This window comes from Gallinula chloropus, assembly GCF_964237585.1.
Source record: "Gallinula chloropus genome assembly, chromosome: 32".
Classification (NCBI taxonomy): Eukaryota; Metazoa; Chordata; class Aves; order Gruiformes; family Rallidae; genus Gallinula; species Gallinula chloropus.
Genome location: NC_140117.1, coordinates 1,643,461 through 1,656,221, shown reverse-complemented (window position 1 = coordinate 1,656,221; position 12,761 = coordinate 1,643,461). Strand labels below are relative to the sequence as shown.

The 12,761-nt window shown below is 55.0% G+C and overlaps 2 protein-coding genes across 2 annotated transcripts; one reads left to right on the top strand and one right to left on the bottom strand.

Annotated features, from left to right (window-relative positions):
• Positions 1 to 1,518: 1,518 nt before the first annotated feature.
• On the bottom strand, positions 1,519 to 2,798 carry LOC311202936 (leukotriene B4 receptor 1-like; the record flags this gene model as incomplete). The annotated part of the gene is made up of 2 exons (XM_084277581.1): positions 1,519 to 1,553; positions 1,823 to 2,798. 2 exons carry the CDS (start codon positions 2,796 to 2,798, stop codon positions 1,519 to 1,521), a joined length of 1,011 nt encoding a protein of 336 aa, XP_084133707.1.
• An 8,450-nt stretch (positions 2,799 to 11,248) lies between these two features.
• Positions 11,249 to 12,184, top strand: LOC311202935 (olfactory receptor 14C36-like; the record flags this gene model as incomplete). The annotated part of the gene is made up of 1 exon (XM_084277580.1): positions 11,249 to 12,184. The coding sequence occupies one exon, from the start codon at positions 11,249 to 11,251 to the stop codon at positions 12,182 to 12,184; it is 936 nt and encodes a 311-aa protein (XP_084133706.1).
• Between the last annotated feature and the right edge of the window lie 577 nt (positions 12,185 to 12,761).

The window sequence follows — 12,761 nt, the reverse complement described above, 5'->3', positions numbered from 1 at the left end:
GTCGGTTGTACGTTTGTTTCCACATTTTTCCTTCCAAAGGTATAATAGTGGGGGAGCGGCGCAGGCCGTGGTGGCAGATTTACGCGCACTACTCACTCCTCTTCCCACTCAGTTCTGACAGATTTATCACTTTGGTCTGATAACACGGCATTATTACTTAGCACAGTAAACGGGGTAGGTGAAAGAGCACCCAGAAACAAAACCACATTCTTCATAGTAGATTTTTTCCCTTTTTAAATCGGTTCTGTAGAATCCAGAACTGGTGCTAAAGCTGCAAAGGCTGAAGTAGCAGCTACGCATTCCGCTAAAGTCCTTTTACTTAATTTCCAGAGAGTTAGTAACGACTTAGTTTCTTTTGCCCGAACTGAGGGTTTGTCAAGGATTTGAGCTCCAATAGCGTCCCAAGTAGGTAAATCAAAAGCGCTGTCAAGGCTTGTTATCAGTTTTCTTTCTTCACTCCACAAAAAGGAGGGGTTTTAAAGACTTTTCATAATTTTTAGTCACTCTCTTAGACAGCAGATTGTGGCGGAGTTTCAGTACTACTTCGCCTTTTTTATCGAGCATGTATTCCCCATACTTGTCAGTGGTGGGGCAAAGGGTACTGGTGCCTCACAAGCCCCTGATGTTTTAAGGGGTTCAGCTGTTACTGATAGTCGAGTTGGGGCAGTAGGTACATAATCGCTTTCCAAGACTAACTTTCCGGGCTTACCCCCTTGATTTTATAATTGAGCAGACGCTACGGCTGCTATGTGTTTGGTTGTTTTTTTTTTCTTGAGCTCCTTCTTACAATCTATACCAGGAGTATTACGCTTTTCTAAAAAGCACCTCAGTAACCTCATTGTGATCGCTAAAACATCCCTTTGCTGCCCCATACGCTAAGAGTCCCGAAGCTCCCTCTTACAATCTATACCAGGAGCATTACGCTTTTCTAAAAAGCATTTTAATAAATCATACACCGCTGGTCTGTCAGCCATTTAACCCCGTGCACTGTAGCAGCCTTTTCCACAGACTCCGGTGGTGCGTGGCCGGCAGGACCCATCTATACGGTCGCCTGAGCGCGAAGGTAGTTGATCTGCCCTGAAGATACAAAGCTGCCTTTTCTTCTTGTGCCTCCTGGGCTGCACAGGACCGGAACCTCACTCACTCTCCGTGGGGCTGTGGCCGCAGTCGCCTGCTATCAGGTCCGTTCTCGCCGTCTTTCAGGTCCCTGTTTGGGCATCATTTGTTGTGATGGAGGGAAGTCAAGGATATGCTCAATATGAGTTATCAGCAGGCTTCAATTTATTATGGGTAACGGCTTTCTTTTATACTATTGTTAATACATATTAATTGTCACTAATGCATATTAATTGTTACAACCTGATTGGTTCTTGGTTAAAGGTTACATCACTCAACTTGCGGTCTGGGAACGGTGCTTCTTTCTCATCCTCAGGAACAGCAGATCCTTGAAACATATGTCTTGTTTCTACACCTTGTTCCTGTGTAACATCGCTATCAAAATACTGACCTTCTTCTCTATCATTTGCGTTGGGATGGTGCAACGCCTACTCGTACTAATAAGTTACACAGGAGACTGCTTAAACAATTGCTCCATAGAGCCATGGCCTTGCTTCTCACGTAGCCACTCTTCCACACAGAGGGAAGGGATGTGTTGAGATGTGTTGAGTTGTGTGTTGGGGTTGTGTTGGGGTGTTCGCTGTGTCCACCCACCCGCTTCCCCATCACGCCCTCCCCATCCCACCCTCCCCACCCCCCTCCTCCTCCTCCATGGTTGTCCCCCCCTCTACCACTGTTGTCCTTCCCTCCCCCCTCCAGCTCCTACCCCCACTATGGGTCCCCTTGGCCATGGTCCCTCGGGAGCTGCCAGCAATGGCTGAGATGTCCAGGAGCCGAGGCAGGAGACCCCCGCTGGCACTGTGGCGCAGCCCCCACCCCACACAGGCGTACAGGAGGGGGTTCATGGCGCTGCTGAGGAAGGCCAAGGCAGTGGCCGGTGGCCGAATCACCTTGGAGGCTGCCTCCAAAGTCCCACCACCACCTTGTAGGACCCCTGCCACCTCCAGCAAGCTGGCCAGGTGGTAAGGTCCCCAGGAGACAGCAAAGGCCACCACCACGGCGGCCACCAGCCGGAAGGTCCGACCGCGCCGGGACAGGTGGGTCTGGCGTAAGCGGCGCACCAGTAACCCATAGCCAATGGCCATGGTGGCCAACGGGAGGGCCCAACCCAAAGTGGTCTCCAAGAGGTTGTGGGCCACCAACCAGCCACTCGTGCTGTGCACCCGCTGGCAGTGCCCCTCCTCCACCCGCAGGAAGACGATGGATGGGATGGCCAAGATGGAAGCCACCAGCCACGTCAGGGCTGCCATCCCATGAGCCAATCGCCTGGCGTGGCCCCCTGGGGTCACCACCGCTGCCACCGGCCTGGAGACCGCCAAGCAGCGGTGGAGACCCAGGAGGGCGATGAGGAAGACGCTGACGTACATGGCGGTGGCGCAGACATAGTGACACCCGCGGCAGACGGCCAAGCCCATCTGCCATTGGCCGACGCTCAAGGCCTGGAGGTAGATGGGCCCGGTGAGGAGGGTCACCACGTCGGCCACGGCCAGGTGGAAGATGAGGAGGACGGGGACAGTGCGCCTGTGGGCGGCGGCGTAGCTCCAGAGGACCACGGCATTCCCGGGGAGCCCCACGGCCACCGCCACCCCCAGCAGGGTCATCCCCACCGCCGCGCCGGGGATGCGGGTGGCCGTGGCGTTAGGGGGTGACAAGGTGTTGGCAGGAGGGGACGAGGACATCATGGTGGGTGGGGAGGAGCTGTGGGGAGATGGGGACACAGAATCTTCCAGAGAAAACACAGGGCTCCCTCCATCCATCCCTCCATCCATCCATCCATCCATCCATCCATCCATCCATCCATCCCTCCCTCCATCCGTCCATCCATCCCTCCCTCCCTCCCTCCGTCTGTCCATCCATCCGTCCATCCATCCTTCTCTCCACCCCTCTCTTGCCCCACCTCCCATCCCTCCACCCCACCTCCTGCCCACCCCAGGCCTCCACCTCACACCCCTCCTTCCTCCTCCCCCTCTCTGAGGTGTCCTCCTTTGCCTCTTTTAACCGTCCAGGATCTTCCTACCTTGGCATCCCCCAGACCTCCCAGTTGCACCCTCCCATCTCCAACTGGGCCACCCTCCCACTCACCTCCACACCTCCAACCTCCCAGTTGACCCCCCCAGACATCCCAGTTGTCCATGCAGACCCCCAGTTACCCAGAAACACCTCACAGTGGGCCACCACCCCACCCATTTTCCTTCCAGTTTCCACCCTCAGGGAATCCCAGTTTCCCCCCAGACCTCCCAGTGAGCTCACACCACACCCCCAGGTGTTCCCACCAAACCAACAAGTCATGTTCTAGCCAACGTGTCCCAGGTCTCTTCAGTGTCCCTCCCACTCCTCTGCAATGACCTCCCACCCCACCCACCTTCCCTCCTGTACCTTGGGGACTCACATGCCCCTTCCCAGAGGTCCTGGCCCGGGTGGTGGACCTTCTGTGTCCCTGACACGGGTGGTGGCCGGTGACGGCTCAGTGTCACTTCCCCTCCACCCAGCTCCGGGCAGGAAACACTCATGCAAGAGGAAGGAGGGAGGAAAACCGCAGGGGAGGAAGAGTATCTGCGGTGTGGGGAAGGACCATGGACCTTAAATTGTCCCCTTGTGTGTGGGGGAGGAGGTGGCAGGAAGGGTGGCACTGGCAGGAGGTCCCCCAGTAAGGAAGAGGGGTGTGTGTGTGTCTGGTTGTTTCATCACACGGCTGAGGAAGAGATGAGAACACCCTGCGGTGGGCTGGAGGGGACAGGGGAGGTTGGCTTCTACTCACAGTGTGGCCAATGGGCCTTCTCTTCCTTTCCATCATCCATCCATCCATCCATCCATCCATCCATCCATCCATCCATCCGTCTATCCATCCATCCAGTCATAGAATGGTCTGGGTTGGGAGGGACCCCAAGGATCACAGAGTTTCAACCCCCCTGACACAGGCACGGCCACCAACCTCCAGGCCTGGAGCTGCACAAGGTTGCCCAAGGGGGCATCCAACCTGGCCATGAACACCTCCAGGGACGGAGCATCCACCCCCTCTCTGGGCAGCCTGTTCCAGCCCCTCCCACTCTCTCTGGAAAGAACTTCCCCCTAATATCTCATCTAACCCTTCCCTCCTTCAGTTTCACTCCATCCTCCTTGTCCTGCCAGTCTCTGCCTTCAACAAGCTTTTTCCCCTCCTGTTTCTCTGCTCCCTTCAGGGACCGGAAGGCTGCAATGAGGTCCCCCCACAGCCTTCTCTTCTCCAGGCTGAACTCCCTCAGCCATTCTTCGTAGTGGAGGTGTTCCAGCCCTCTGATCATCTTTGTGGCCTCCACTGAACCCTCTCCAACAGCCCCACATCTTCCTTGTATTGTGGGCCCCTGCTCTGGACACAAGACTCCAGATGGGGCCTCATGAGGACAGAGTAGAGAGGGACAATCACCTCCCTGTCCCTGCTGCCACCCCTCTTCTGATGGAGCCCAGGATACCATCGGCCTTCCAAGCTGCAGGAGCCACTGCTGGCTCATGTGAAGTTTCTCATCCACCATGACACCCAGGTCCTTCTCAGCAGGGCTGCCCTCAAGGAGCTCTTCTCCCAGGCTGTATCTCTGTCTGGGATTCTTCCAGCCCAAGTGCTCTCCCGAAGTTCAGGCTCCTGATCCCACTCTTTGCCAGGCCCACATTCCTCAAGATCACAAACTCAACCAGGGCATGGTCAGTGCAGCCCAGGCTGCCTCCAATCTTAACACCTTTAATGATCTCCCCCACGTTGGTGAGCACCTGGTCCAGCAGTGCATCACCTCTGGTCGGTCTGTCCAATGCCTGAACCAGGAAGTTCTCATCTATGGACCCCGGGAGTCTCCTGCGTCCCTTGCAGGTCACTGTGTGATTTTCCCAGCAGATATCTGGGTGGTTAAAGTCCCCCATCAGGATGAGTGCCTGTGACTGCAATGCCTCCTGCAGCTGGAGGAGGAAGGCCTCATCAGCAGGCTCCCCTTGATCAGGCAGCCTGTGATAGACCCCTATCACCAGCTGTCCATTATTAGTCCCATCCCTAGTTGTGGTGGTTTGGCCCTGGCTGGAGGCCACCACTTCCCAGGGCAAGAACCTGCACAGGCTGAGTTTGGGAGCCAAGAGAAAAGAAAGCAGCTCTCAGGGACAGCTGGCAATTAGTGGCACTGTCACTAATAGAAGTAACAGGACAGTGGTGTGAGGGAACTGATGATGATGATCCAAAACTCTTTCATTTCCTTCCTGACAGTTGCTCTGTATCTCTTGTCAGAAGGTTCAACCTCTGGCATGAAGCTTTTAGGCACATGTGCTTGGAGACAGTGGATTTCTCTGCCTTGACTGGAAAGGGAAGACTCAACGATTGCACCCAAGGAGTCCAAAGCCAGAGGAGACCATGCTCAGCCCTGCCCTGGGGAGGCACATGCACTGTGCTCCACAGTGAATGAAAAATGATCTGATGATGATCAGAGGTTGCACCCAATGATCTCTCAAGGACCCTTCCAACTCCTGTGATTCTGTGATTCTGTGATGGAAAGGCTGTAGTGTCTGCTGGAAGAGATTCCTGGGGCCCCAATATTTTGGGGCTGTCATGGATTTGGCTGTTCAAAGGAGATTATGTCACTTGTGTTGTCTCCCTCTGTGACTGGAGGGAGCTCATGAACACAGCATGTGACCAGCTGTGCCCAAAGACAAAGAGAGTAGGGGATGGGAGGTGCTTTGGGGCACTTTAGGATCGGTGTTGGCCACAACAACGTGTTTTCTGTCTGCTTGAGGCTCTCCAGTGTGCAACGTGGATGTTGGCAGAGGTAATGTGGACCCAAGCAAAGCTGAGAGGCATTGGTGTGAGGGGCCACACCGTGCAGCCACAGCCTTGAGCACAGAAAGCTCTGCTCTTAAAGGGGCTGCTCTGGCTCCCAGGTGGCTGATGAGAGAAACAGTGACATGGAGATGAAGGATGCCCACGAGGTGTCGAATACAAAGTGTCTTGACTTCACTGCACAGCCAACTGTGTTTGGAAAGCTCTGGATCAGTGTACATCAGAGACACTGATGTGGCTGGGCGTGGGATTGGAGAACAAAAGAGGCCTCAAGAAAGAAGTGATCCTGCTGGAGTAATTACTGAAACCTTCTCCCTTTGGCCACACTTCTGAAATCTTGCTAATTAACCACAGGAGAGCCAAGCAATTAAGAACCATCACCCCTAGAGACTTGGCTTGTTAGGGTGTTGGGCTTGTTAACGAGCCATTTGGTGACACATTCCCCAGCTGCAGGTACCTGATTGTCCTGGGAAGGAAGAAAGCAAACACCCAAGTTTCTGAGGGTGTCAGTGGACTCTGTTGAGGACCACCACCAAGTACAGCATGGGGGGAGACCAGAAGAGCTGAGCTTCCTTCAGGGTCTGGCGAGGGAGGAAAGCAGAGCTGATGGATGCCAGTGGAAAGTCAGATATTGAGGTGTCTGTGCCAGGAGTGGATGTGTTTCCCTGTGTGGGATGACCCAGCCCCAGTCCCTGTCCCCTAAGAATGGAGATCCTGTCCCACATGGGATGTTGGGGTCCCTTCCCAGAGGCAGGATGATGTGGAGGTGCAGGATACTGAGCACACAGCAGTGGTAGGTAGCACACCTCCTGTGCTCTGTGGAGGGTCCTCAGAGCTCCCCCAGTGCCACCCCTGTCATGGGCAGAGATACCCTCCACTAGCCCAGGTCATCCCAAGCCCCATCCAACCTTGTCTTGACCAGCTGCCCCAAAGGAAGTTCCCAAGAGCACACCCACCCCCCAGATGTTGTCCAGTCTCTATGTCTGGTGGCACATACCTTTAATTGTTCTCTAGTACCTTCACATACCTTTGACCACCTGAACAGAGGAGAGAAGAATCCCACCTCCCATGGGCTCATGTCTCCTTCCCTCCCCAGGACCACCAACCAAGGAAAAGGTGCCTCAGCTAACCTCTTCCCTCAGTAGGATCCCTGCCTGGCACTCTCTGGGTGTCCTGTCTCACAGTGGGACAAAGGAAGTTGCTACTTAGACCTGACTCTGCCTCTCCACGGGGCTGTGAATCATAGAGTCATTAAGGTTGGAAAAGACATCCAAGATCATCTAGTCCAACTGTGAAGACACACCTCTCCTCAGTGGGCAGAGGTGATGTCAGTGATGACCTCTGGAGCCTGAGGGACACTAGAAGGGATCCCAGAGGGCACAAAGTGCCACTTTGGGCTGCTCCTCTGCTGCTGAGCTTATCCAGGCTCTGTGGATGGAGGAAGCTCATGGGACACACTGCAGAGAGACAGCTCTGCCCAGGAGCATCTCCTCTGTGCAGCACTGCAGGGCCACAGGCTCTGTCTGTAGGCAGCAAGGCGAGAGGAGCAAGGAAGAGAGAGGTTAAAGGTAGCATCAGGCAGGAGGGAAAAGCCTTCTCTGTGCTTGATATGGTCAGACTGCAGCTGTGGGCACTAAACCTGCTGGAAGTATTCCCAAAGGGTAGAACATTACACAGGTATGGATCCTTTCCCAAGGACTTTCCCCTGGCTTAGAGGAGAATGATGTGCTCCAGAGCAGGGATCCCCTGCTGTCCCAATTCATGGGACCAGGAGTAATGGCTCTGTTTCCCCAGGAAAGGCTGCAGGGCTGTGATGGTGTTTGCCCAGGGGTGCCTGGGGTTGTCCTTCCTGTCAGGGTCCCTGCAGCGCTGCAGGGAGAAGCTGCAGGTGGCAGGATCAACCCCCCAGCAGTGCAGGGCTGGGTCCTTCCTCTGTTGAGAGGTGCTGTGTGATCAAGGTACGTTGCTGTGAGGATCTCTGCGGAGGGTCCTGCTCAAGAAGGATGCCAAGGCAGTGTTCACCGGGAAGGGAAGGGTCTCTGCTTTGAGTTTTGGCCGTGTGAGCAGTGTGACATGGGAATTTTCCAGAATTTCTCAGTTCTGCAGAAGCTGCTGAGACCCCATGGCTTGTCAGGAATTGTACAAGCTGCTCCTTTGCCCTGCACACACAAGGGTGCCCCCAGGCAGGGCTCCAGCCCTAGGAGGTGTCTGTACAGCCAAGCTGAGGGGTGGGAACTGTGAGCAGTGGATGGAGAGTGGCAGGAGCAGCTCAAGGCAGCAGTGACATGGGCAGGGGTTGAGAGGGACCAGTCCCCAGAAGTGCTGTGGGAGGTGGATTCATGAACCTGCCATCCCTGGGGGTGCAGATGCCTTCCCTGGTCTCCTCACTCACACATTCAAGCCCTTCAGTCCTCACTGTCACGGTGTTGAGGTTTAACCAGGTTGGCAGCTAAAATAACCACTCAGATGGTCACACAAACCCCTCCCCCGACAGAGGCTTTGGGAGAGAATTGGAAACAAAAAGTTAAAACTGTGAGTTGAGATAAAGACAGTTTAATAGGACAGAAAAGGAAGATGATGATGATGATGACAATGGAACATCAAAGAAGTGATGCACAGCACAACACAGATGCTCAGCTAGTTCACAAGCTGTGGTCCTGCTGGTGGGAGAGCAGGAAAAGCCAAAAACATCCATGTCTTGCCTCACCTCAGCCTCAACACCCAAAATGTCACCATGCTACAAGCAATACTCACATCCTAAATGTGAACCCCAGCACCAGACCAGCAGGAATATCATCTTTCTCCCAGGTGAAGTCAGGACACACAAGGACGTGGCTGTGAGTTGCCTTCCCAGCAGCCTGACTGCCAGAGAGAAGAATCACCCCAAAGCCCATGTGTGTCTCCCAGCCCCACACCCCTTGACACTGATACTTTGGGATGTTCCCCTCTGGTCTCTCCAGGCCTTGTTCTTGCTCCCTGTAGTCTTGGGGGAGAGGAGTCAACAGCAGTTACAACACCAACAGTGTTGAGGTAGCCATTGAGGGACACCACCTAACTCCCATGCCAGGCCCCAGGGCTGTGGAGGGCTGGGAATGATCTGACCCTCCCATCAGAACACCCCACCTTTAGGCCAACTGTTTCTTTCTCTGAGGGGTCCTTGTTGACCTGAATGGTGTAGTCGAGATGCCAGAGGGATGGGATGTCATCCAGAGGCACCTGGGCAAGCTGGATTGATGGGCCTGTGGTGGGGTGGTTTGACCCTGGCTGGAGGCCAGATGTCCAGCAAAGTCATACTGTCCCTCCCCTTTTCAGCTGGACAGGGAAGAAAATAGATATTGAGAGGCTGAGGAGTGGAGATAAGGATAGGGAGAGATCATTCTGCTGTCAGCTTCATGGGCAGAACAGACTCAACACAGAATAAAGGACAGAAAACTCTCTAATTGCTGGCCCTGCCCTGCACCCCCAGTGACACCAGAGTCAGGTAGTGAGAAGTGTGGCCAGATCTTAAAGCACCTCCCCCCACCCCTCCCTTCTCAGCAGACTGCACTTTAGCCAGGATTTTACTCCCTTCTTTCCCCACACTGTGGCACAGGGAGGGGCAGGGAATGGGGGAACGGGGGTTTTGGTCAATTCCTCACAAGTTGGTTTCCTTCTTGGCTGGGGGGGCATTTATTCCACACCCCCTTCCCCTGCTGCACCCTGGGGTCCCACCCATGGCAGACAGTCCTCCATGAACTTCTCCAATGTGAGACCTTTCCCACAGGGCTCCAGCTCTTTACCAGCTGCCCCAGTGTGGGTCACTGCTGTGGGTGCAGTCACAAATCACAGTGTCTCTCAGTCCCAGTCCTCCACAGGGTCACCAGCCTCCCCCCAGCAAACCTGTTCCAGCACAAATCTCTCCCTTGCTCATCTCTGTGTCTCTGTCTCTCTCCATGGGCTGCAAGTGCTGGCAGGGGCTTGCTCTAATGAGGTCACAGCATCTCCTGTCTGTCTCCCCCACTCCATCCAGTGTGGAGCCTCCCCACTGGCTGCAGGTGGGATCTGGGCCTTTTCCATGGGCTTCAAGGGGACACCCGCTCCACCATGGGTTTCTCCACAGGCTGCAGAGGCATCCTTCACTCTGGCACCTCCTCCCCCCTTCCCTGGCCTTGGTGTCTGCAGTTTCTTACATCTTCTCACTCCCTTCACTGTGACCATCACTGATGGGCTCGGCCTTGGTCAGCAGCAGGTCTGGGCTTGAGCTGGCTGGTCTTTGCTCTCTTGGGCCTGCAGACAGATTCTGGCTGCTTCTTGCAGAAGCCACCCCTGCAGCCCCCCTTCTCCACCAGAACCCAGCCAGGCAAAACTGCAACAGCTGTCCAGAGAGGTGGTGGAGGCCCCATCCCTGGGGGCATTCAAGGTCAGCCTTGGTGAAGCTCTGAGCAATCTGCTCTAGTTACAGGTGTCCCTGCTCACTGCAGGGGGGTTGCACTAGATGACCCTTCCAACCCAATGCTTTCTGTGATTCTATGACCTCCAGAAGTGCCCAGCACTCCCACGGTGTCTCTGTGTTATCCAGCAGTCCAGTGAAGAAGAAACCCTGGGTCATGGAAACGCTGCTGAAGGTTGTCTGTGGGGAGCTGCAGTAAGCCCACCACATCCCTGGCTGAGAACTGAGACCCTCATAAACCCACCACCAGGCAGGTGAGGGGTTTAGAGGTGTGAGCTCGGAAACCAGCTCCCTCTGCCCTCAGTAGTGTCCAGTTTCTTCTTAGAGGAATGTCTGGATGCCTCTCATCTCAGAGAGGTGCCAGTGCAGGGCAGCTGGGACAGGGAGTGATGGACAGTCTGGCTGTCCTGACACTGCATCAAAGGACAGTCCCCTGCATCACGTGATGCACAAGATTTCACTTGGAGTGCAGTGGACATGCCAGGGCTTTCTGCCTTAGAAGCAGTCCTCAGCTTGGTGGGGCAACTTGAACTGAAAAAACCAAAATCTGCCCCCCCAGCCCTGCTCTGCCACCCATCAAACTGGGAGAACAATGCTGAAAAGCTCGTTGATACCTCGATTGGGTTTGACCTGAGATCCCCCCATGTTCCTATCGACCTACTGATGCAGGGCAGGACTGGCTTCTCCAGAGCCTGCAGCAGCCCCACCTCTGTGCAGGGGATCCAAGCGCTCTCTGTGCATCACTCCTGGTAACACCCTCAACCAGCACCAGGCAGAGGTGACGCCTCTTGAAAAGAGAGGGGCATTTTGGGAGGATCCCATGGGAACTGGGAGAGGTTGTCCTCTGAGAAGTCTGCTGTGACTTGTAATTCTATTTTCTTCCTTGCACAGGTCCCCATATGCATGAGGAAAAAATGTGCAACAGCAGCTCCATCAGCCAGTTCCTCCTCCTGGCCTTTGCAGACACACGGGAGCTGCAGCTCCTGCACTTCTGGCTCTTCCTGAGCATCTACCTGGCTGCCCTCCTGGGCAACGGCCTCATCATCACTGCCATAGCCTGTGGCCAGCACCTCCACAGCCCCATGTACTTCTTCCTCCTCAACCTCTCCCTCCTCGACCTGGGTGCCATCTCCACCACCCTCCCCAAATCCATATTCAATTCCCTGTGGGATGTGAGGGCCATCTCCTATGCAGGTTGTGCTGCCCAACTCTTTTTCCTTCCCTTCTTTATGTTAGAGGAGTATTTTCTTCTCACCATCATGGCCTACGACCGCTACGTGGCCATCTGCAGACCCCTGCACTACGGGACCCTCCTGGGCAGCAGAGTTTGTGTCCACATGGCAGCAGCTGCCTGGGGCGGTGGGTTTGTCACTGCTCTGCTGCACGCTGCCAACACGTTCGCTCTGCCGCTCTGCCAAGGCAACGCCCTGGGCCAGTTCTTCTGTGAAATCCCCCAGATGCTCAAGCTCTCCTGCTCAGGCACCTACCTCAGGGAAGTTTGGCTTCTTGCAGTCAGCGTCTCTGTGAACTTGTGGTGTTTTGTGTTCATCGTGGTGTCCTACGTGCAGATCTTCAGGGCCGTGCTGAGGATCCCCTCGCAGCAGGGACGGCACAAAGCCTTTTCCACCTGCCTCCCTCACCTGGCTGTGGTCTCCCTGTTCATCAGCACAGCCGTGTTTGCCTACCTGAAGCCCCCCTCCATCTCCTCCCCACCCCTGGACCTGGTGGTGACTGTTCTGTACTCGGTGGTGCCTCCAGCAGTGAACCCCCTCATCTACAGCATGAGGAACCAGGAGCTCCAGGACGCGATCCGGAGCGCGATGGCACGGACATGTTTCCAGCAGTGGTAAAGTTCCTGCTTCTTTCTCCAGGGTGCTCCAGGTGTCTTCCAGAGCAGTTTGAGCTTGCTGTCTTCTCTTTATTGTTATTATAATTACTTCTGTGATAATGGTCCTACCAGAGTGTCAATGTTCCACCTGCTTTTGCCAAGGCACGCCCCTCTGGAGCCTCTATAAAGATGTTAGAGCGTGGGTCAGAGCTGAACCTCTCGCAGCATCTCTGTCATCAGACAGGATCTCCTCTGTGTCATGTGTTAACGACAGGTTCATCTTCCAACAGGCATTCCAAAAGTAGGCATCACCGACCACGTTGTGGCCAGGATGGTTGCTCTGCACACCTGGAGTGTTGTTTGCTCAACACCTCTTGGCCATACTGTGACCATGAAGATTCTGGACTCCTCGGTGTCTAGTGACATTGGAGGTGATGGCTGGTGACACTGAGTGACATATCCGTGGCTGTCACACACTGGAGATGGCAGATGTCATTTACAAGGAGCTGCTTGGAGATGCTGCACATGGGTCAGGGCAACCCCAGCACAACAAGAGGCTGTGCAGGGGCTGAGAGCAGCCTGAGGAGAAGGGTTTGGGT